This window comes from Odontesthes bonariensis, chromosome 22, assembly GCF_027942865.1.
Source record: "Odontesthes bonariensis isolate fOdoBon6 chromosome 22, fOdoBon6.hap1, whole genome shotgun sequence".
Classification (NCBI taxonomy): domain Eukaryota; kingdom Metazoa; phylum Chordata; class Actinopteri; order Atheriniformes; family Atherinopsidae; genus Odontesthes; species Odontesthes bonariensis.
In genome coordinates, this window is record NC_134527.1 from 31,032,838 (window position 1) to 31,058,117 (window position 25,280).

General features: G+C 41.8%; 1 protein-coding gene across 3 annotated transcripts in view; it reads left to right on the forward strand.

Annotated features, from left to right (window-relative positions):
- nrg1 (neuregulin 1) overlaps positions 1–25,280 on the forward strand; it is an 86,815-nt gene that overhangs the window by 48,776 nt on the left and 12,759 nt on the right. For 2 of the 3 annotated variants that reach the window (XM_075456048.1, XM_075456049.1), the window contains 3 exons: positions 6,937–7,039; positions 15,871–16,024; positions 16,110–16,225. In XM_075456048.1, the coding sequence (XP_075312163.1) occupies positions 6,937–7,039; positions 15,871–16,024; positions 16,110–16,225 (373 nt within the window). Of the gene's footprint in view, positions 1–6,936; positions 7,040–15,870; positions 16,025–16,109; positions 16,226–22,743; positions 22,938–25,280 lie in introns of all 3 variants that reach the window. The other variant, XM_075456050.1, reaches the window with a different exon arrangement.

The following is a 25,280-nucleotide window of genomic DNA, read 5'->3' on the forward strand; positions in this document are numbered from 1 at the left end:
ATCAAACATGAGTGTACAATGCGGTGGCAGAGGGCTCAGCACACTGTTATACACAGTGATACTTCGGCATTAATCCACTTTTTCTATGTTTTCCATTCGTGCAGGAGGCTCAACTCAGGCATCAGTTGGAGCCAATATACCAAAGGCTGAGTAGAGTAGTCAACCTGTCCAGGGTGTACCCCACCTCTCACCCAATGGCAGCTGGGATGGGCTCCAACCCCCCTGTGACCCTGAATTGGATAAAGTGGGTAAAGAATATGGATGGATGGATGGATGGATGAGTAGAGTAGTGCTGAAGTTATGATAGATGGATCTGCTGAGTAGAGGTGGTGCAGTAATGGTTTCACCTGCAATAAGCATTGGGACCGGCTGAGTCACAGGCACAATTTTTTTTCCCAGAGAAGACAATGGTCTGGACTGATGAACTTTATTGGGGAAGTTTAGAGCCAGCCTTGGCAATGATGAGTAGGTGGCATCAGTGTCTACCACAAAGGAGTATTCTTCAGTGTCTATATGGTGAGCTCCTCCTGTGGCTGTGATGAAATAGCTGGTGCCATAGTGCCTTTCCTTGTATCCCTATTGCCATTCTATGGCCGGACCCACTCAAGGATTAGATGAGCAGCCTTGTCTTTGGTGTTCAGGCTAATCACAACATGTTAGTGTATCAGATGGGAAGTTTTCTGGCTTAGGATTGGACTGTATGCTCCTGAACATCTCTGGAGAGCTTTTCCACCCTCCATACTGATGGAGCAATGTGCACAGAATGGGAGGTATTTATGTAGCTATTAAGTAGCCAGCCATTTGTTCTGCTTGCTGGGATGTAGATGTTAATTCTGGAGGTTGAGTTACAGTAGGCAGAGGCATTGCTGTCACTGTCTGTTGTTGGTTGACTGTCACCACTGGTACTTAGGTTTTTGCCCCTCCGTCCTTTAGCTCCCCAGCTGCAGCTGTGTCAATTTATTTGCCAGCTAACAGAATTAACAGCACTCGTAATTGCTTCTCATTTCTTTGCTTTGGTGACACTGCTAAAAATTACCGCTTTTCCTTTCTGGATCTCTGAAAGCAGAACTTCAGTCTCAGAGCCCCTAAAGTTGTTCTTTTTGCGCCTTGATGCCATTCTCATGACTCAACACTTCCAGGAGAGAGGAAGCACAGCCTTATATGGTATTATTTTGGGCGTGGAGTATGCAAATTTACTATCCTCGTGCACGTGCACTTAAATACGTACCGGTGGCATTCATCATTTATGCAGGTCGTTTACACACTTTTTCCGAAGTTCAGAGCGTTTGTTGAATCTGACGTGGCGTATTCGTACGAGACCTTCGTACGAAAAAAGTTAGAGAAATTTAGAATAAAAATACGAAAATTTTCTTGCATGAGGTCCATTCTGTTTCTGACAGTCTTTCTTCTTCCAGTTTTGATGGATTCATTTTTTCTGGATAATATTTTTACAGCTTTGCCCTACCTTTGGCAGTTGTGCTGCATGGAGAATGTCTGCTGTTGTTTGTCTTTCCACCACATGCATAAGTAAGGCTTTGCTGTCATCCAGCGCTGTTCTCAATCCACCTGTACATTCCTCCAGCTATTTTATTCATTTGTTTGCTCTTTCTGTAAGGTTTGGCAGCTTGCCAGCTGGTCTGACCAGGAACGTTTCTCGCTCTTGGCGAACTCGGTGAATGCTTAGGTCCCCCTAGCCACCAGGGGGCCCCAAAGCTGCACGTTCAGCCTCACCTGAGGAGAATTAAAATGTCCTGTATTTATCTATAGCTATCAGATGTATTTATTACATCCCTTATATTCTTAAAAAAGTAAACGTAGGATATAAATAAAATAAACTGCAAAGATGAACTGTGGCTGTTGTTTTTGTGGAATTATTAGGTCATATTTGTTGGACAGCACTGTCACACATTGAGAGGCGTAGCAGGCCGCCGACAGGTATGACGGAAATGATTGACATCTACCCATCATTCCCATTAGCAAGAAAAGTAAACAAGAAAAAACGCCATAATGGCATAAAAAAAAAGTTATATTAGTGGCACTTTAAAACGGAGGAAGAAAAAGGGTCTAAGGATAAAGGTGAGGCGTGTGTTGGGTGATGTGGGATGGATAGCTGGAGGTGTAATGTTTTGTGTGTCTATTTTTCCTGCTAGCTAGCCTCGGATAAATGTTATGTAGCTGGCTAGGATTTGTTCGTTATAAACTCGGCTTTAGTGTTTGCTTTATAAAAGTTTGCTGATGTAAAATGAATATGTGACATGTGAATGAACAGTCTGTCCTGCCATGGGAATGAGTGACTGACTCCAGACCCGTTTATTCAGATTCTAGCAGGGAGGATTGGCATGTTGTCCTACTCTGTCATTGTTCAGTGGAAGTTGTCTGTCAGTTATTTGACATTATTTTAGCATCACTTAGGATTAAGTTTGGTGTGTTATTTATAGGCCTCTAATTAAAAGTGTTCTACTTTTTATTTTTTAAGTGATATATAAATATTAGACATCATTTTGATTATTTTAGAATATTGTGGCAGTGGATAATTTTTCTTATGTTTTTACTTTAACTAGTATTATGTGTAAATTAATGCAGAAACTTCTTAAAAGTGACAACTTTGTAATTGGGTAAGTTTTAAAGGGATGCTGTACATTACAGTGTTTAATATTTTATAAAAACACTCAAAATCTGTTTTATTTATTGATTGTTGTTTTCTTTGTATTATAGTTTTTTATTAGTTTAACTTGCCTGAGTGGTTCAACTTAAGATGTTTAATTTTAACTGTAGCCCGTTTTGCTCATAAAGTGTAATAGATCTTGAGCCTCGTTTCCACTGTCAGTACGGTTCGGGTCACTTCGTATCGGAACAGTACGGGTCGGGTCGCTTTGAGGTCAGCTTTGCGGTCAGCTTTGCGTTCCCACTGTACAAATCTGACTCTCAGGGGTGGGCGGAGTGCGTGCTCAAGCATAAATAACATCCATAATTTGGAACCACCTCAAAGCTTCTTCAGCTTAATGCCACACTGGCTCGCGGTCCGGTTGAAACCACTCTCAATCAGCTGGAAAACTTTTTGGTTTGGCACAGCGCCATCGAGCTCCCGCTGCACAGCCTCACCAACACCGGAGAGCAGAGCCTGGAACCGGTCCTGTGTGCGAGGTACCCCAAGCAGAAGGGTTACAGACATGGTAACGGGTTCCATGGGACCGGTACGCTTTCGTGGTAGTGGAAACACTGAAATAAGAGAACCGTTCTGAACCAACCTGTAACGGACTGCATAGTGGAAACGAGGCTTTAGTGTACCATCTTATGCGTTAGGAATCTCTTCTTTGTAGTTTGACAAACTGGGGACCCCCAAACAGCATCTTGCTTAGGGCCCTCACAAAGCTAGAAACGCCCCTGGGTCTGACCATGTCCATAAATTACCATGACACATATTGAGTATGTCCACTTGCCTTGGTTATCAATGGACACGGAGTCAACTTCAATAGCATACATATCACACAGATTGTGTTGGTCTATTGTCTATGGTCTCATTTCCCAAGTATCCTCCCGTTTCTCAGCCTCATTCCAACACATGTCTCCAGTTCTTCTCTCATCTGATACACTTTATCTCTCACAAGACTTGCTTCAATTGTCATTCAGTCCACGCTGTTTGTCACTTGCGCACTCTCCGTCAACTGTTGAAGGTTTTGTTCCGTCAATAGCTATAGCTCTCTCCTCTCCTTTCTGGTTAAGGAGTGTGTTTATAGGAATTTGTGACCATTCTTCCAGAAGCACATTTGTGAAGTGCAGCTTCGGCCCAGGAGAATGCCTCTCCCCCGTGTCTTCCGACCACGGTCTGGAGACCGAGCAGGAATGGTTAACGCTTCGCATTGCACTTGGTGATGTATGGCTTGGAAGCAGTTGCTCGGCCATGGAAACCCATTCCATGAAGCTCTCTACGCACTGTTCTTAAGCTAAATTGAAGGCCACATGAAGTTTGGAGGTCTGTAGCGATTGACTCTGCAGAAAGTTGGCGACCTCAGCATCTGCTGACCCCGCTCTGTCATTTTATGTGGCCGACCACTTTGTGGCTGAGCTGCTGTCATTCCTAATCTCTTCCACTTTGTTATAACACCACTGACAGCTGACTGTGGAATATTTAGCAGCGAGGAAACTTCACCACTGGACTTGTTGCACAGGTGGCATCCTATCATGGTACCATGCTGGAACTCACTGAGCTCCTGAGAGAGAAACATTCTTTCAGATGTTTGTAGAAGCAGTCTGCATGCAGAGGTGCTTGGATTTATACACCTGTGGCCATGGAAGTGATTATATTATTATTATTACATATATGTATAAATTAGTGATGCTCCGATCGATCAGCTGCCGATCATGATCGGCCGATAATGCCTAAAAATAGCCTGATCGGCGATCGGAAAAATATGCCGATCAAACAACCGATCATGTGACGTAAATTACTAGCGACCACTTTCTAATGTGGTACGTGACGTGTGTACAGAACCGAACAGGCAAAACCTCTACAGTGCATCTCGACAACATGACCTCTCCTGTCTGGAATTTCTTCAAAGTGTGTCAGAAAGATGTGAAACTTACTGCGGTCACGCCATCTGCGCTTCGGAGAGGCACGGTCGCGCTAGCTACACTTGAAAATCGAGTGCCCGTTTACATCACGTCGCACGGTAAAGCGTGTGAGTGGATTTATGGTGCATTCAAGTGCACCCCGTAAACTCAGAAATCTATATCGAAGTTGATTTTTCATTTGTTGGAATACATACACCTGTCATTACTTGGTTGTTTTTTTACTACATTCTTTTTAATGATTAAAACAAAATGATAGAACAAAATTATTGAAGCATATTCAGAATCAAACTCATTTCTGCATAGTCAGATTTGAAAACTTCATTTAGAACCAAATCAAAATGTTCTCTGCCGACTCCACCAGATTCTTGTTCTACATGTCCCCAGCTACCTCTGTGGTGATTTTCAAGTCATTCCACTGCATCGTTTAATAATCTGATGTTGAAATCATACCCAATGGATGATGTATATGGCCATCTTAAAATATTAATAGAAAAATCAAAACTAATTGTTTTCTGCAAATTCCACCAGATTCATGTTCTACATGTCCCCAGCTACCTCTGGGGATTTCTATAAATGGTGCACTCTCTGCTAGATGAAAGGCATGGAAATGTCCGATTCCTTCCGTGATCGGCAATCGGGCAGATCATGATTTTGATGATCGGTGATCGGTCCAAAAAATGCTGATCGAAGCATCACTAGTATAAATATACTGCAACTTCGTAATTCCTCTTTGTGATAAATACAGTATTTCCTTCATTCAATCTTTTGCACATAATTTCATTATCGCCAAAGCTACATTTAAAACTATTAAACTATGCAAGGTGCAAGGAGGTATAACACCTCATCTAAATGGTTACATTGAGGTGGGGGTCAGGGGATGTTCACATGCATTCTAGATTTAGTCTGTTTGGATGGTTCCCACAACAAGTATGCTGTGTGTGCATTAGACTGGAGCACATTTGTTTCCTGACCTCTATTTACCTCAAGTTCTAAGAGTATGAGCAAACCCTGTTTGATGAGAAACTGTGTGAGGATATTTTGTCACATACATAGCTTAATTTTTCATAATTTAACACATTGTACAAAGCCACTGGTTTTTGTAACCGTTACTTGTGGTTCTTGTTGTGAAGCTGGTGTTTTCCCCTGGTCAACCTCCTTGCCGTCGACACCATGACTCTACATGGGTCATTTATATAAACCAAGTTCTGGTTAACTGTTTCTGTTCACTGACCTTCATCCTCCATGTTTTTTCCACTCCTGTTAAACACTGTTTTTAGCTGCTCTTCGTCATTTTAACATTCAGCAGCTCTACATAGTTTATGTGAGGTTATGTTTATCACACTGGTTCCAGAACATCGTGCATCTGTTAAACTACATAAAACATGGAATATTTACCTGCATGGTTCAAGTCCAATTAAATGCAGATCCAGTCCAGTTAATCCATTCCAATGCTGTTCATCATAAACCAGTTAGGTCCAAATCCTAATCATAGTCATAATAGCTGGTGCGCAGGACACTGGTGTTTTTTCGGCTGGTTATGTCACACTGCCAAGGTGGCACTTTTGTAAAACAGAGAAAGCCGCAGGGAAGAATGTGTGAGCATGTCTGTCTCTGCAGGCATTTGAATAACCCATCAAAACCCCAAAACATACAATGATTTTAAACAAAAACATCCAAAACTACTTATTCACAAAGTGAAACAAAAATTAAAACTGTCTAGTTATATTGCGTATGCATATTGCACTTCCTGTACAACTTCCTCAATTGCTATCCCTACAGTATAGTAGTGTATTTTCGGAAAAATGATGCCTTCTGTTTAAAAAAAAGACTGCAGTGAGAGTAAAGTATAAGCTATTACAGCGCCGTGTCAATGTCACAATTTGTTTGCACTATATCAGTGAAGCGAGCATAATCTCAGTTTTAGGGGTTGAGGGGACATGAGAGAGACATAAACTGCATAAATAATGCTACCAGAGAAAGTCTCATTGGCATTTTTTTTTTTATTGCAATGTTGATCACTTTTTTGGGAGGAAAAGCTGAAATGCAATCCAGTGTGCTCCTTAACAAAACCTGCACCTACAATAAACTACAGAGCAATGCATGAAGAGGTTGATTTTTGAAACAGTTAAAAGTATGATAATACAGGGAACTGTCTCACTCCTTCAAGTAACCCATTTTAGTCATATTAATAGTTGAAATTTAGTATTATATTACAATACATTTAGATAATTGATTCCTGTAAATATAAAATAATCTCTACATCACTTTTTTGTTTTACTGTTTGGGCATGCCTATACCACTGAGTTATGTGTTTGTCTGTGTTGTACAACTGAAATTTTCAAGAATGATTGTTCTCTTTTTCAGAAGCTGAGGAGCTGTATCAAAAACGTATTTTAACAATAACAGGAATCTGCATTGCACTCCTTGTCGTTGGAATCATGTGTGTGGTTGCCTACTGCAAAACAAAGTAATTAATGTCACAATTTTTGTTTCAAATATAATTAGAAGTAAAAAAATATATATATAATAATAATTATATATTAACAGGATATAACATATTATATAAACACGCATATCATTGACATCATGAACAGAGCAACAATCAGATTTACAGCCAAAACAAATGAGTTGAGAGAGGTTTGGGGATTTTGTGGTTCTTTTGAAATATTTCAAAGTACATCTTGTGTTGAGCTCAGCACAATATCATCGGTTTCATTACATGAAATTGGATATAAATTTGTTCCTATCTACAGTACCAGTAAAGTTTGGACACACCTAGTCATAGGTTAATCTTCATTTTGACAATTTTCATTATGAGACAAAAAATGAAAAAGGACATAAATAGGACGTACTGAATAATTTGGTAAGAAAAATAATTTTTTGGAAAAACAGTATGTGTCATATCTTAGATTCTTCTAATAGACACTATTTTACTCTGTTGACAGCAGTGCACACTCTTGGCATTCTCCCAATCATCATCATGAATTAATCACCTGTATTGCTTTAAAAATAGCAAACGTGCCAAATGTGTCAAATGTGATCCATTTAAACTTACTGCTTACTTAACATGTTTGAGACCATTGGATGTATTCTGTTAAGATTGTGCTGGTATGCACGAAACGCCTATTCTGCAGTAACTGCAGTAATCCATATTATTTCAAATGAAATAAATACAAATGACAGTTAATCATTTCACTACATGAATGATGAATGTCAGTCAAACCAGAAAACTGCAACAACTTTACTTTTTAATTCAATTGCATAAAGCATCAGATGCAGTAATGAAACTGGTTCTAATGAGGACAGTCCCTGGGCAGAAGTACAGCCTCACTTCTGTTGCAGAGGATCAGTTAATTGGAGTTACCTTAGATTGTATCAGATTAGAGTCTACAAAAAGGCTTTGCATGGTTCAAGTGGCAGACACATCTCACATTGTCAGCTTTTCAGAGCAGACGGTAAGAATTTGGCCTTCACACTCAAGGAAACCACTACTAAAGAGGGTGTGGGAATTAAAGCAGAATTTTTTTTTACTTTTGTAGAGTGGATCTAAATCTCTTTTTTTCCAACAAAACAAGTGTTTGAGAGACAGGAAAGATGAAAAGATGGAAACTATATAAATGGTTCCCGCTGTGGAGCATGGAGCAGGTGATGTAATGGTGGTGTTGCTTTGCTGCTGGCTGAGCCTTGGCTCCTGGGGATCAGAATAAACAACAGAGAGCCACTTACATGTGGGCCCACCACAATGAAAGGAAGAAATTTGAGGTTGGGTGCAGTATGAGCTGGCAGCAGACGAAGATGGGGGCTGGAAGTGTTGATCCCTGGTGTGACAAACTGGCTCTTGGGACATGGAACGTCACTTTACTGGTGGGGAAAGAGCCTGAGCTGGTGTGTGAGGTGGGGTACTCCACACAAAGTGTGGGCTCTGGAACCAAACTCCTGGAGAGGATCTAGAATAGAATAGAAAAATACTTTATTCAAATTAGTCAAGTAGCTCAAAAAATTTAGAATATATAAACAGGAAGCAGGGGGCAGAGAGAGGTGGAACGACATGCAGCACAGGGCCGTCTGATGCGGGACTCGAACCGGGGCCAGCTGCAGCGAGGCCAGCTGTACATGGGGCACCTGCTCAACCCACTACGCCACTGACCACCCCTGGTATTGATTTTAGATCTCCTGAAGTCCACCACCAGCCCTTTGGTCTTGGTGGTGTTCAGGAGCAAACAGTTATTTTTGGTCCAGCCATAGAGGGACTCCACAAGGTCCCTGTACTCCTTCTCCTGTCCACCATGCACACATGCCACAACAGCCATATCATCAGAATACTTCTGAATGTGGCAGGACTCTGAGTTGTTCCTGAAGTCCGATGAGTACAGGGTGAAAAGAAAAGGAGCCAAAACAGTACCCTGCGGAGCCCCAGTACTGCATTCCAGTGTTCCAGAAACACATTTCCCCATCCTGACATACTGTGGTCTGGCAGACAAATAGTCTGTAATCCATGATGTCAGGGAGGGGCCACACCCATACCGAGCAGCTTGTCTTTCAGTATGGGAGGCCGTATGGTGTTGAAGGCACTGGCGAAGTCAAAGAACATGATTCTCACATATGAACCAGGCACATCCAGATAAGCATGTGCCCGATGCAACATGTACAGAATCGCGTCTTCCACTCCTATGTGTTTCTGGTAGGAAAACTGGAGGGGGTCAAGATCCTCAGCAACCTGCAATCTCATGCGACGAACAATGAGTCTCTCCAAGGTCTTCATGATATGAGATGTCAAAGCCACCGGTCCGTAGTCATTCAGCTCCACCGATTGCCCTAATTTGGGCACCGGTATGAGACAAGTTTTCCACAGTACCGGGACTTTTTCCATCTGAAGGCTCATATTGAAAAGTCTCTGAAGAGGGACTGCTAGTTGACCAGCACAGTCCCTCAGAAGCCTTGGACAGACTCCATCTGGGCTTGAAGCCCTCCCTGACTGAAATCTCCAGAGCTCAGCTCCAACCTCCTCTATAGTTAGACACAGAGGTTGTAGTCGAGGGATGGCGAGAGGAGTGATGTCGCTATCGATCATAGAGATGGGGGTGGGGGTGCAGCTGGACAGAGGAGGGCTAGTGGTGGGAGCAGCCACAGATGTGGAGGTGCAGCTAGGTTCAGGAGGCCTGGCAGTGGAAGCTACCGCAGAGGTGGATGTGCAGCTGGGCAGTGGAAGCAGTATAGAGGAAGCAGCTGTAGTGGTGGGGGTGGAGGGAGCAGCAGCAGAGGTGGAAAAAGCCATACTATCGAACCTGTTGTAATGAATGTTGTAATTGAAAGTATTGGCTTTGTCCACGTCACCTTCCACAGACAGAGTTCTTCAGTCTGTATCCAGTGATGGTCCTTGTGCCCCTCCACACCTCCTTGGTGTTATTGTTCTCCAGCTGTCTCTCTACCTTTTTGTTGTACTCCACCTTAGCTCGACGTAGTGTCTTTTAAAGCTCCTGTTGTACACTCCTCCGCCTTTCTCCATCCCCATTCTGGAACGCCCACTTTTTCTGGTTCAGGAGGTCTTTGATGTCACTGGTGATCCATGGTTTGTTATTTGGATAGCACCTTACAGTCCTGACTGGAATCACAGTGTCCCTACAGAAGTTAATGTAGTCTATGATGGTGCTGATCCTTCTGTCCATCTCAATGTCCATTTCATCTTCCTCCAGCAGTACAGCCCAGTCTGTGACATCAAAGCAGTCTCTCAATGCATCACTCGCCTCTGGTGACCACTTCCTGAAAGATCTGGTAGTAACAGGAAGTCTTTGTACACACGGTCTATATGTGGGTTGTAGACCATGCTGTGATCAGATCTACCCAGTGGTGGAAGAAACACTGTCCTTTAAGCCTCCTTCACGTTAGCATAGAACAGATCTAATGTCCTTTCTCCACGTGTTGGACAGTCCACATATTGTACAAAGCCAGTCAGGCAGGAGGATAGAGAGATGTGGTTGAAATCCCCTGTGATTGCAATGAATGCCTCAGGATGCTGGGTCTGTATCCTAGCAACGGCGTCATGGATGACGTCACACGCCGTTGTAGGTGCCGCCCTCGGAGGAATTTAAACAACGATGACGACTGTGTATGGGAACTCTCTGGGCGCATAAAATGCACGAAAACCAACTGACAGCAGTTCGATGTCTGGACAACAAACCCTCTCCTTAACGGGCACATTGCGGGGGTTTACCCATCTCTGATTAAAGAACAGTTTAACACCCCCGCCTTTCCGCTTACCGCTCGTACAGCTGTGAAGCCGGGTATGTCCACACATGAGTCTGGTGTGTTGTCGTTCAGCCAGGACTCAGACAGACAGATCAAACTGCTCGCCTTATACAGCCGTTGGTTCCACACAAGCGCCTCTAGCTCATTACACGTGAGTTAGCGTTTCCCATGATCACAGAGGGCAGAAAAGGTTTGTACCTCCACCTCCTGTTGGGCCTCTTTGCCTTTAGTTTTTCTCTAGCTCTGCATCTACGGTACAGCTTTTTAAGCTCGGTCGGAATTGGATGTTTAATTCCGGGTCCAATCCTTGACAGTCGTAACCAGGGGCGGATTGGGAACTATTTTTCCACCGGGACAATTTTCCCTTGCCGGCCATATAGCAAAAAAAAATTTTGGTCAATTGTTTACCACCAGGTGGCAAAAGCACACGACTGTCTATAATAAACCTTGCTCTCCCGTGCACATTACTATGCTTCTGCTATTGAGGGCTTTGGACGCTATTTCCATCAATTGACTTTCTAGCAGCTGTGCTCGTGCTTACGTAACGGCATGACTAACAGAACATGTCTTTCAAATGGAGAACTGGAGATTGAAACATTGAGTTGTAGCAATACATTTTCGTTCCATATGTAGCCCATTTAGATCAAAACAACTCTCCTGAAACCATTCAATATTCAAATAGCTCAATTCGGATATAACAAGTGAACATGCATTTTTGAAAAAAAATATTTTAAACCATTAGCCTGCATGAACCTTGCTTGCTTGCCTTCATCTGCTAGCTAATTTTCCTCCTCTGGTGACACGACGCTGTTTTCATAACTTTGCTTATTTGACTTTCTGGTAGTAGTGGCAATGCTAACATTATAGAGGAAATTGAACATAGCTAAAATACCAACAAACAAATGCGCAAATCCAAATGTCATTGAGTATTTAGGTCCTAACACATCATGTTAAATACACACAATTAAACTAGCTTGTGTGCTAACCTGACTAGCACACGCCAATGTCAATGCAATAATGTCATTTACCTGTACTTTGCCGGCGTGGATTGTGGAATAAATCCGTAATTTTTGAGCACTTAGATGCCTCCTCCTCCAACTTTTTCTTCTTTTTAATCCTGGCTTTTTCAGCACCTCCTTTTTCTTTTCGTTTGCCTTCCATGTTGCACTTGACTCCAGAACTGCAGGAGTAGGACTTGCCAGAAACAGACCTAGATGCTTGCCATCACTTGAGTAGACTAGGGCTGAATCTCAGATGGCGCACTTGTGCACTTCGGGCACTATGTTTTAGTGCGTAATTAATATGCCATACGCACTAAAACATGAACACTTCAGTGCACAAGACCTAAGTACTACGGGCTGCCAGTCAGCTTACAAGGGCCGTTGACATTATGTTTAGGCCGGCCGGCCCGGCGGGATAAGTCCCAGAAGTCCAGACGGCCAATCCGCCCCTGGTCGTAACAGTTCTTCTCGTGTACACTGCTCTAGTAGTAGTGCACATTGTCAAAAAATAAAAATGAAACAAAATGTAGATAAAAAAGCAGATCACTAAAATTCACTGAAAAAGGTTTAGATAAAAACTAAATATTACAAATAATCATATAAATGACGAACAAAATTAAGAGCAACACAGACTTGCAGCCGATAAGGCCGGTGCATAGCAACCGGATCTAGACTCTGTAACTGAAGGCTCTACCTCCCATTCTACTTTTAGAAACTCTGGGAACCACAAGTAAACCTGCAGTTTGGAAGCGAAGCGCTCTGATAGGAAATATCTAGCAAAGAGATCTTTAAGATATGATGGAGCTTGGTCATTAAGAGCTTTATATGTGAGGAGAAGAATCTTAAATTTTTTTCTAAATTTAACAGGAGGCCAATGAAGAGAAGCACTGGAGTTGCCCATGGATCAGAGGTGCCAGGCAGATATTCAAAATTAAATTAAATTCAGCTTTATTTATATAGCGCCAAATCACAACGATGTCATCTCAAGGCACTTCAAAGATGTAGCCCAACGTAAGCCAATTAGAAGCCAATTCATTCTAACAGAATCATAATCCAATCAAATCAAATTAATTAAATTCCAAATTGGTCCAATTCATACAGAGCCAATTAATAATTGCCTAGCTAAAGAAACCAACGGACTACACCGAAACTTCTCTTCCCCTGTCCTGAGCACGCACAAGACTACTGGCTGAGCATTTTGGTGTTGGAGTTCTCCCTTGTGAGTGAGAGGGTTGCCTCACTACGGCTGCAAGTTGCAGGAGGGAAGGTTCTGACTGGTGTTTGTGCATATACACCAAACAGCAGCTCAGAAAACTGGGCTTTCTTGGAGTCTCTGGGTGATGTCCTTGAGGGGGTGCCACTTCCATTGTTCTTGTAGGGGACTTCAATGCCCATGTTGGTAAATTATGGAGTGATGTGGAGAGGTGCGATTGGGAGGAACGGCCTTCCCTGACCTAACGTTGAACAGTGTTTTGTTTTTGAACTTCTGTGCAAGTTACAAACACCATGTTCGAGCACAAGGTGGTGCATGAGTGTACCTGGTACTAGGCCACCTTAGGCCAAAGATTGATCATCTGCTTTGTCATCGTATCATCAGACATGCGTCCGTATGTCTGGGACACTTGGGTTAAGAGAGGGGCAGAGCTTTCCATTGATTACCACCTGGTGGCGAGTTGGATTTGTTGGTGGAGAAGACTGCAGGACAGACCTGGTAAGCCCAAATGGGTAGTGAGGGTGAACTGGGAATGTCGGGCAGAGGACCCTGCACCTTCACGAGAATATTTCTCACATACGGGGGGAGGTTGGGTACATGGAATCTGAATGGACTATGTTTAGGACCTCCGTTGTGGACGCAGCTTCAAAGAGCTGTGGCCTGAAGGCTGTTGGTGCCTTTTGTGGCAGTAACCGAAGGACCTGCTGATGGATGCCAGCGGTGAGGGAAACCTTCAAGCTGAAGAAGGGGGCTTTTCAGGTTTGGTTGTCCCAGGGGTCACCTGAAGCAGCTGAATGGTACTGAGTGGCTAAAAGGGCTGCAGAGTTGGTAGTAGCTGAAGTTAAAACTCAGGTGTGAGAGGAATTCAGTGAGGCCATAGAGAAGGAATTTTGTATGTTGTGCTTTTGACCTGGGTGGAGGTGAATTGCTGACTCAAACTGAGAATATTATCGGGCGGAGAAAGGAGCATTTCGAGTATCTCCTCAATCTGGCCAGCAGGTCCATAACCTTGGCAGAAGTAGCTGAGTTGGTTAAAAAGCTTCCCGGCAGTAACACACGAGGGGTGGACGAAATTCGCCCTGAGATGCTATAGGCTCTGGATATGGTAGGGCTGTCTTGGCTGAAAATGTTGCATGGAATTCTGGGAACTGGAACACCTGTGGAGTGGCAGATCATAGCAAGTATACTCCAGGGAGTTGGAGAGGAGGCTTTGACCAATTGCCAAACCTTGGATTCAAGAGGAGCAGTGTGGTTTTCTCCCCGGTTGTGGAACAGTGGACCAGTGGACCAGATCTTCACCCTTGCAGAGTTACTGAGGAGATCACGGGAGTTTGACCATCCAGTCTAGATGTTTTTTGTAGACTTGGAAAAGGTTTACAACTGGACAAAAGATTCCGAGGCATAATCGTGGAGAGAAGCCCGTCTGGTTTGGAAACCTCAGGGTTGCATCTCTGTGTTTTTCAGATGATTTAGTCATATTTAGTCTGTTGGTTTCTTCAAGCCAAGACGTTCAGCGTGCACTGGAGCGGTTCAATGATAAGTGTGAAATGGCTGGGATGAGAATCAGTTCTTACATATTTAAGGCCATGGTCCTCAACCAGAAAAAAGTGGAATGCCCTCTGTGGAGTCCCTGCCTCAAGCAAAGGAGTGTTAGTATCTGGATATCTTGTTCATTAGTGATGGCAGGTTGGAGCGAGAGACGGACAGACAGATTGGGGCTTTGTCATCTGTAATGAGGGCACTGCTCCGGTCCGTTGGGGTGAAGAGGGAGCTGAGCTGGAAAGCAGAGCTTTCATTTAACTTGTCCATCTTCATTCCTACCCTCACCTATGGTCAAGAGCTCTAGGTCGAGCATGAGAATAAGGTCATGGATACAAGCGGCTGAAATGGGTTTCCTTCAGAGGGAGGCCAGACTCAGCCTTAGAGATACGGTGAGGAGCTTGGTCATCCGGAGGGGAGTAGAGTTTCTGCTCCACCACATCGAAAGGAGTCAGCTGAAGTGGCTCGGGTATCTACTTAAGATGCCTCCTGGGCGCCTCCTTTTGGAGTTTTTCCGGGCATGTCCAACTGGGAGGCCACGGGGCAGAACCAGAACATGCTGGAGGGATTATATATCCCTTCTGGCTGGGGAACGCCTTTTGATCCCCCAGGAAGAGCTGGAAAGTGTCATTGGATAGAGGGATGTCTGGGTTTCTCTTCTGAATCAATTGCCTCCACTACCTGACCACGGATAAGCAGAAGACAATGGATGGATGGATGGTTTCATTGTTCTTTGACAGATCCTCATCTTTGTTATTTCTTTCTTGTCAGTCTGTCTTCTGTTTCCTGTTAAGTAGGTTTTGGATTTCCTGCTTTTTAACTCTTTTTAACTTTTTTTGTTTTTCTTTGAATTTTTTTTGTTTTGATGAAGTTTTGATGAAGTTTATCTGTCACCTGCCGGCATCCCACTTGTTTAATCCTGTATTTGGGTCATGTTCCTCATACAATGGATTGTGACAGCAAGTGCTCAACATATCTTAAAACTCTGGATGGTTTGGAATTCATTCCAGAGGATTGTTTCATGAAACCAGTTGGGGTAATGCTAAAAGTGTGCTTTCATCAAACCTGTAATAAAGGTAAACTATGACACGTGTTATTTTATAAAAAAAATAAAAACAATAATAATAATTGCCAATAATAATAGGCAAAGAAAAAAAACCCCAGTAAAAATGAAGGAAAATCTAATAGTAGGTGTGTCCAAACTTTAGATCAATTCTAAACATTTATAAATCACTTTGGATATGTTGTGTTGTTATGATCTGGGCTGTTTGCCAGTCTTGTTTGTTTTTCCACAAACAGGAAGCAAAGGCAGAAGCTATACGAACGCCTAAGGAAAACCCAGAGGGATATGAGAAAGAACAATACCAGTAGTGGTATTCGCCTCAGCCAGAAATGCTCTACTCCAGGACATCAGATTTCTAATGTGCTTCTTCAAGATTTGAAGCTTATCGATGTAAGTTGCTGGCATAAAATAAAATGCAAAACTTGAATCTGCACTCATGAAAATTCTCAATCTGGTTTCTTTACCTCTTTGATAGCCATGTAATGGGATGATGATGCAGTGTGCAGCTGAAGACTCCGAAACAACCTTCCCCACAAGCAAATATGCCTCTTCACATGATCCCACCACATTCACCCACATCTCCAGCCAAAGGTAGAACAAACATTACTTTTTTTTATGGTTGCTCTAGCAAATTTGGTTTGGTTTAATTTTTTTCTACAAACACTACAACAAAGCTAATGTAATTAGACTTGTTCCTAAAACAATTTCTGTGTTCACTTTTGTGGCAAAGAACTCGAAACAAAAGAATTGACCAGGATAATAAGAAGTGGTACTGACAAAGCTTCTCCTTTTATGGAAACCTGTGTGTAACATAGGTCCTGTGACAGGAAGTGAATGTCTTCTATTCTTCTGTGCATGTGTTAGCTATGTCTCTCAACCTGGCAGTAACTTAATACAAAGAGAAACTACAATCGCAGTCAAATTTGTACCGAGTCCATGTTTTACAGTAGCTGAATAAAAATAAGAGTAAGAATTCATATATCATCTTTATGTATGACACGTTTTCATAAAATTAAATCCATTAATCATTTTTGTTGCTGCAACCTGAATTGGATCCAAAAATACTTGCTTATTACTGTCATGGTGTGTTATGGGAGGACCCAGGTGCAGACACGGACGGGAGGCAAAAATAAAGTTAAAAGATTTATCTTTCAAAGACAAAAGCGCAGCAAAGGCTGGAATACGGAAAAACTAAACTGAACATGAAACTAAGAAAATAACAAAACAGACTTAAAGGGGAACTCCGGGGCATTTGAAGCGCAACCATACTGACAGTAGGACACAGACTGGTGCAAATCGGCGCTCCCTGTGCGGCGATTGCGCTGTTTGCGCAGCCTGTCATGCTAGCGAAATACGTGGTGGCCAATGGGCAATAATAAACCTTCCACGTAAAAAAACAACTTGCACACTGCAGAAACGTCACACCACTTTATAAACCATCCGACAATAAAGTCACAAGCCTTACCATCAAAACCTTATGCATGGTTCTCACATTACTGGCATGGGGACGTTACAAAACAACTTTATAAACAGCATGTCACTTACCTCTTGTCGGTATGCGCGCGCATGTGAAAGCCCAAAAGAGTCAATGGACGATACTCCCATATACAAAACAATTATCTTCTCTAGAAAAACTGCGTTCAAGTATTTAAAACATTACAACAATATTGTTGTAATATATTGTTGTAATGTTTTAAATACTTGAAACAGCGCAATCGCCGCACAGGGAGCGCCGATTTGCACCAGTCTGTGTCCTACTGTCAGTATTTGACAACCTCCAGCAATGGGATTGCGCTTCAAATGCCCCGGAGTTCCCCTTTAAATACTTGACGGGGAAAAATCAGAGGAGTGGTGGAACAAGACAGACATATATACTGGGGAGGTGATTACTGGAGTAGGAACAGGTGGGTGATTGCAACGGGTTGCAGGTGAGTGAATAAGAGCAGAGGGCAGGAGACAGACTGAGGAGAGAGAGAGAGAGAGAGAGAGAGAGAGAGAGAGAGAGAGAGAGAGAGAGAGAGAGAGAGAGAGAGAGAGAGAGAGAGAGAGAGAGAGAGAGAGAGAGATGGCAGAACACAGGGGGCGAGGGAGAGCACACTAACCTGAAAATTAAACAAAGAATACACAAGGATAAATTAAACAACTAAATACCAGGAGAACAGAACCAAAATGAAACAAAGACTGATCTAATAAAGGAAACACAAAGTCCTGAATAAAAACAACACCAATAACTCAGTCCAAAAAACAAAAACTAAAAACCCAGATCCTGACAATTACAATAGTTCCTTTAATCCATTTATCTTGTTACTGTCTAAAATCTCATGTTTTCTGTTCAAAATATGTACTGTTTATTTATATGATTAATATATCATATAATGATACAGAGTTTCTAACATTACAAATTGATGGTAATCTGGTATATATCTATATGTATATATTTATATACATGCCAATTGTAATCATAATCAGTGAATAATTCCATAAATTCAACAATTAACCTTCTAATACTGGCTCAGTACCTAATAAAGAACCTCCTGATCCCTATAATCCCTATATAGACCAGTGAGCAGTGCTGACCAACATATCATTGGGGTCATCAGATGGGAACCTCCTTTCATCAGTGTTTCGTCTAGTTGGGCCCACGACACCTCCAGGAGGCTAGAGAGTGATCACTGGCCTGATATAAATATATACATATAGATATATACCAGATTACCATCAATTTGTAATGTTAGAAACTCGGTATCATTATATGATATATTAATCATATAAATAAACAGTATATATTTTCAACAGAAAACATGAGATTTTAGACAGTAACAAGATAAATGGATTAAAGGAACTATTGTAATTGTCAGGATCTGGGTTTTTAGTTATGCTTTTTGGACTGAGTTATTGGTGTGTTGCTAGACAGTGATCAATGGCGTCCCAGAGTCACTTCCCTAATGCCAGCCATCACTGCTCCTCACACCACAACCACCATCTTTTCTTCCACAAGCAGCATTATTATCAGCTACCCCAGCCTCTCACCAACTGCACACCAGTCATAGCGGGTTGGGGATTCAAACCCTGGTTCAGGTAGGGGTAATGAAAGTAAAGAGGGTGTCAGAGGTGGAGGCAGGACAAGACACACTAGCAGATTCAGCAGACAAACTCACCTAAACAGTCCTACAGTCACTAAAAATGCCAGCAAAAACAAAGCCAAACAGGCCAACTCACCTGAAATGGCCGCCTGGTTTCTAAAGGCTCACACGGGCCACACCCTCCACTTAGATATATCCTGTATTTCTTCCTTGCTTCTCCCAAGAGTCTGTTTAACCTAAGTGCTCCCCCTGCTGGGCCCCCAGCTACTATTGCTTCTTAAAATCCAAATCCACTGACTGGACTTTACTGCGTTATCTGACATTTCCTTCAATATTTTCCTCACACTCTGTCCACTTACACCCAGCTCCCTCAACAATGAGACAACAGACTTTGCATACAGCTGGGAGAATACGTATTTGACACTAATATTTTTTTCAAGGTATTTCTAATGGGTCAATTAACACAAAATTTTCACCACGTCAATATCAACTCAAGTATTCCATTCATACAAAGACATCGAAACATTTAAGTCCATAAATTGAGTTATGTGTAGTAAAGTGAAATGACAGGAAACAAGTATTAAACACATGATGATAAGGTGCAAAATGGCATAGAAAGCCAGGGAATCACCTGAAATCTGTCAGTATGGAGAGAGAAATCCTGCCCCCTATCAGTGCTAATTGATATCAGCTGGTTTAATCCTAATTGATGGCCTATAAAGGCTTGTCATTACCCAGGAGTCATGCAGGAAAGATTTATTAATAGGTAAAAGCAAAGAGCTCTTCCAAGACCTTAGTAATCTTATTGTTGAAAAACATTCAGATGGCATTGGTTTCCAGAGGCGGATTTCCAGAATTCTGAATGTTCCTGTGAGGACTGTGGGGGCCATTATCTGGAAATGGAAAGAGCATAATTTCAAACCGAGCACAATCAGGTGCTCCATGTAAGATTTCTGACTAAAGAGTCCAAAAATTAATCAGAAGAGTTCTCCAAGAGCCAAGAACCACTCGGGCAAACTTCAAAAAGACCTTGCATCAGTAGGTAAATAGAAGTACCATAAAAAACCATAAGCAATGCACTGAATGCAAGACTCCGTTGCTGAATATAAAGCACGTTGAGGCTCCTTTAAAGTTTGCAAAACAACATTTGGAGAAGCCTGGGGATTACTGGGAGACTATGGTGAGATGAAACCAAAATTGAACTTTTTGGCTGTCATTCTACACTCGTTTACACGTTTGGGGGTGGAAGCATCATGGTGTGGGGATGCTTTTCAGCAAATTGTACTGACAGACTTCATATTATTAAAGGCAGGATGAATGGAGAAATGTACCAGGACATTCTCGATAAAAATCTGCTGCCATCTACTAGAAAGCTGAAAAATGAAAAGAGAGTGAACATTTCAGCAAGACAATGGGCCTCAAGCAAGAACATTTTCATATTTTTATTTTAAATTTCTCTCACTTTTTTCGTAAGGTCTCGTACGAACACGCCACGTAAGATTCAAGAAGCGCTCTTAACTTCGGAAAAAGTGTGTAAACGACCTGCGTAAATGATGAATGCCACCTGTGCGTATTTAAGTGCACGTGCACGAGGATAGTAAATTTGCATCCTCCACACCCAAAATAATACCATATAAGGCTGTGCTTCCTCTCTCCTGTGCCAGGAAGCGTTGAGTGTTGAGTTATGAAAACGGCATCAAGGCACAAAAAGAACAACTTTGCGGGCTCTGAGACTGAAGTTCTGCTTTCAGAGATCCAGAAAGGAAAATCTGTCATTTTTAGCAGTGTCAGCAGTGGAATTACGGGACCTGCTAAAGCCAAGAAATGGGAAGCAATTACGAGTGCTGTTAATTCCGTGTCATCTGTAGTTCGTAATATCACTGAAATAAAGAAGGTTTGATACGAAAATGGCTTAAAAAAAAAAAAAAATGTCTCGCCATGGCCAGGCGCTCTATGACTGTAACTAAAGCCGTGCAATCAGTTGTTGCCTCATCATGATGGCTCTTTGATGGGGCGGTCCATGAGGGGGGTCTTCTGGCACCACACCACACCCAGGCTTTCGGACCTGGGTGAAACGAATGTTGTCTTTGTGTGTCGATTGTTTTTATGTTTTGCTTAAATTCTTTGTTAAATTTACCTGTTGGATTTTATTGTTATTTATTTATGTAAAGCAATTTGGTCAACCCAGGTTGTTGTAAGGTGCTCTATAAATAAACGGGACCTTGACCTTGGTCTGCCTGGGCTGGTTCAGGTAGTGGAAGACCCTCGTTCATGGCAATATCGTGCAAAACTTCTCTGGGCTATAGAGCAGTTTGCCCCCCACTGTATCGAGACACACCCACCTGGCCTTCAGCTCAGTGCGCTCCACAACAGCACGGTGCTTTGATGCGTATATATGTCTCGTGCTCCAATTATGATTGGCAGTCCAGCCACGGCATGAAAGTCCCTCTTAATTTGTACTTGTTGGACAGCGGTGTATGGGAATCTGATGTACCATGGGTGATAAACTGATGAGAGCTTTGATGACCAAGGGGAGCGCACGACTCACAGAGGACTGGGACACCCCCGATCTGTCTCCAATCTCCCTCTGAAAGGTTCCAGTGGCCAAAAATCCAAGAGTGGTGAGGACCTGGATGTGTGGTGGAATTGGGTTTGATTGACGTGTTTCTCTCTGGAGTTGTGGCTCTAGCAAGCTGCATATCTGCAGCAGCACAGTCCTTGGGAATCTAAGTCGCAATGTCAGCCATTCGTCTGTCTCCGCAGGACATCTACACGGTCTGAGCTGAGCCTGACACACAAAGGCATCCAAAAGTAGCAAGTCAGCCGATGGTTACACTTCCCATTGACCTTGTTATATACAGAGTCAAATTAACCTTCAATTAGTGCATAATTTAAGTCAAACAGAATAATGTCAGCATCATTATGGGGTATAATGTATATATTATTTATGTTTGCTTCAAAGTAAATAAATATACAATCCATTAGTCAAGCAAACTTGATTTGAATAACAGCGGACTATTTTACGAAACTCCTACGACAGCTCTGGATCACTCGTAAATTCTGTTCGTACCTGAAAGAAAACTTAAAATACGAAAAGATTGGTGAATGCGCAAATTCTCTTAAATCACTCGTACGCACGACTTAAGAACAAATCTGTTTGTACGAAAGGCTCTTGCATGAGGCCCAATGATCCCAAGCACAAGGCCAAAGAATCAATAAATTAGTTTTAAAGAAAGAAAATCAAGTTGCTAGAATGGCCCAGTCAATCACCCACCTTAAATCCAACTGAAAATCTATGGAGAGAACTGAAGATCAAAGTTCATAAAAGAGGCCCCAAGAACCTTCAAGATTTGAAGACAGTTTGTGTGGAAGAATGGACCAGAATCACTCTTGAGCAATGCAGGCGACTGGTCTTTCCATACGGGAGGCGTCGAGAAGCTGTCTTTTCCAACAAAAGCTTTTCTACAAAGTATTAAAATAAATGTTTTCAATACTTATTCCCCGTGTCATTTCACTTTATTTGTTTTAACTCAACTTGTTTACTTAAATTTTCTGATTTCTTTGTATGAACTCAATATTTGGCTTGAGGGCAACATCTGGAGCAAATTTCGTGTCAATAACCCACTTAGAAATACCTTTACTGAAAAAAAATGTTTATGTGTCAAACATTATTCTCCCCGCTGTATATAAATATATACTATGTAAATTGTATAAACACAAATAAAAGTGGAGACTGAAAGGACAAAAATTTCAAAATATAACCCTGTATCAAGTTCCTGATTTGCTTTGTTGTTATTAGGGTAGGTTGTTTTACATGTCCATGCTCTCCCCATTATATGGTACATATGCATTCGAACCACAAAAATACATCAATGAATTAGAAATAACTACAAAATAAATTAATTTGGTTTTTGAGAAGTGTGAGCAAACTGAAAAAAGTACTCTTATTTGACCAATATCAACTATGATCAAGAGGCGTGTCTGAAATATATCTCCATTTAAATAACTCCCTTCCTGTCTCTGCAGCTGGAGTGATGACTGGAGTGTTCTGTCAGACACTGAGTCATTCTCTGTGATGTCATTGGCGGAGAATAGCCAACGTGCCACACTAGGCGTCCGGGGTCGTCTGAATGCCACAGGTGGCACTAGTGACTTAAGTGCTTATTCAGAGAATCGCAGAGAGACACCCAGCTCCAACAGGAGTTGCCTTAAAGTTCAAGGTAATTCATACATTGTAAATTTGTGTGATAGGAAACAACAAAGAGCATGAAACTGACAAGACTGTAAATTTAACAGTTCACAATTGGTTTGAATTAGCCAAAAATAAGCATTTGTTTTTATAGCTGGTTACCAAAATGTATCCAGGAAAAGTTATACGCTTAACATAGCTTAAAATTGCAGATACTCTGCTTTAATTTTAGGATTTTTACATCCAAATTGGAAGAAGGTTTTAATGATTTCACCTTTTTATATGTAGTTTTCATTTAGTTATTTATGATTGGACAGTTTACGACATACATTTTTCATAGACATTTGTGCTATTCCTTTGTTAGTTCTTCATCAGTTTAAAAAGTCTTGAGTTAATTCCAAAGTCTCTGAACCCTTTGGAGCCATATTTGTTCAGTCTTTTTTTTAAAACTTTGTAGTCATGCACTTAGAAGTCTTTTTAAAGGTTTTTAGAGTCTGTGAAAAAGCTCTTCAGCTTTTCTTTTTCTTTTTTCAACTTCTCTGAGCTTTCAACCGTATGAACTTAAAGGGAACTTGCTGGAGTATCCACTTTTGAGATGATTTTCCACCTGTGAATGAGCTTTGTTATTGTTGAGTAATGGATACCAAATTGTTTAGATGTCTTGAAACTCTTCCCAGATGGATGGGCAGAATGGCTGTAGTACTTGAGACTGGACTGTCGGTCTTAGGCCCCATCCACACGTAGCCGGGTATCTGCTAAAACGAATATATTTTTCTACGTTTGGACCTGTCATCCACATGAAAATGCATAAAAACGCATCGTAAACAAATGTTTTTAAAAACTCCAGGCAAAGTGAAGATTTTTGAAAACTCCGTTTATGCAGCTGTGTGTAGACAGAGATAACCGGAGTTTTGCGTTTTCGAACATCACAATATGCGCCAAAATAACAACAAATCTGCTCTGACGTCAAACATGCGACCTTTGTTTACTGAAGAAGCATGGATGCCTTGAGAACTGTGGTGGTTATTATTGTGCAGGCGCTGTTTACTGCCTTGATTTTACACGCCCAAGTCGTACTCCCAGAGGAATGGCGTGACAATTTCGCATGTCCCGGTCCTCACTCCTCTCGCTGTCGGAATTATTACGTCCTCATATCAAGAGGCAGTCCACTGTCATGTGATCACCTGTCAGTGTGCTCAAAAAAGTTGCGTGCACACTTTATTATTTAGCTGACGAGGGCAGATTACGCAAAACAGCAAATGCATTTGGGTTGTCAAGACAGGTGAAAACGCAGATGTTCAGTTATGTGTGGAAGGTTTTTTTTTCGAAAACGAAGTAATGTGGATACAAATTATTTTATAAACGGAGGGGGGAAATATTCGGTTTTAAAAATACCCGGCTACGTGTGTACATAGCCTTAGTCTCATCAAGTTATCAACCACATCTTTAGTTGTCTTGTCTCGGTATCAAACAAAGTGGTCTTGGAATCTTTTTATTCCAAGAACATGGCTATGAGGATGTCACCAAATGATCCATCAGCTGTCAGATGTGAACAAAAAAGCATTCAAACTTTTGAAAATGTTGTTTGCAATAAGTTGTGATTCGTACATCATCTCCTCCCCACTCTTATTATCTCTCACAGCACACAGGCTTCAAAGTCCTTTATATTGTAGTAAAAGCATTAAAACCAAAATTTACAAGAGTGAAACTGAGAAAGCTAATAATCAAAGCCCTTAAATTTAATTTTTATCAATTAATCAAATGCAGTGGTTTATATTTAACTGTAACTCAGAAAGCAAACCTGTTACTGAAAACGTGACAGGTCTTGAAGGTTCATAACGTACTAGAAAATCTGAGATGCGCTTGGACACCAAACAATTTAAAGCTCTATAGACCAACGGCAATATTTTAAAATCCGTTTGTTTGATGGAGAGGAAGCCAATGTACTCCAGGACTGGAGTGATATGATCCACTCCGTGTTGTAATGTAACGAAGTGCAAATACTCTGTTACTGTACTTTAGTAGAATTTTCACATATCTGTACTTTACTTCGTTATTTATATTTCTGACAACTTTCACTTTTACTCCACTACATTTCCTACATCAAATGTGTACTTTTACTCCAATACATTTCTCCTAACCATCTTCGTTACTTGTTACTACAAATTAAAATCAGAAGAAATTTGAGTTGGCGACGTAATGCCGTGAACGTTTGTTGTCATGTCAACCGCCAAACGCAAAGAAGAAGAAGTCCCGCTTGTCACATCATGGATGCCATCATGGAAGCACTTGCTGCAGGCTCTGCTGCTAACGTTAGCGCTCCGGTAGCAGATGACGGTCATCTCGACTACAGTGGCGAACTTGGTGAACTCCG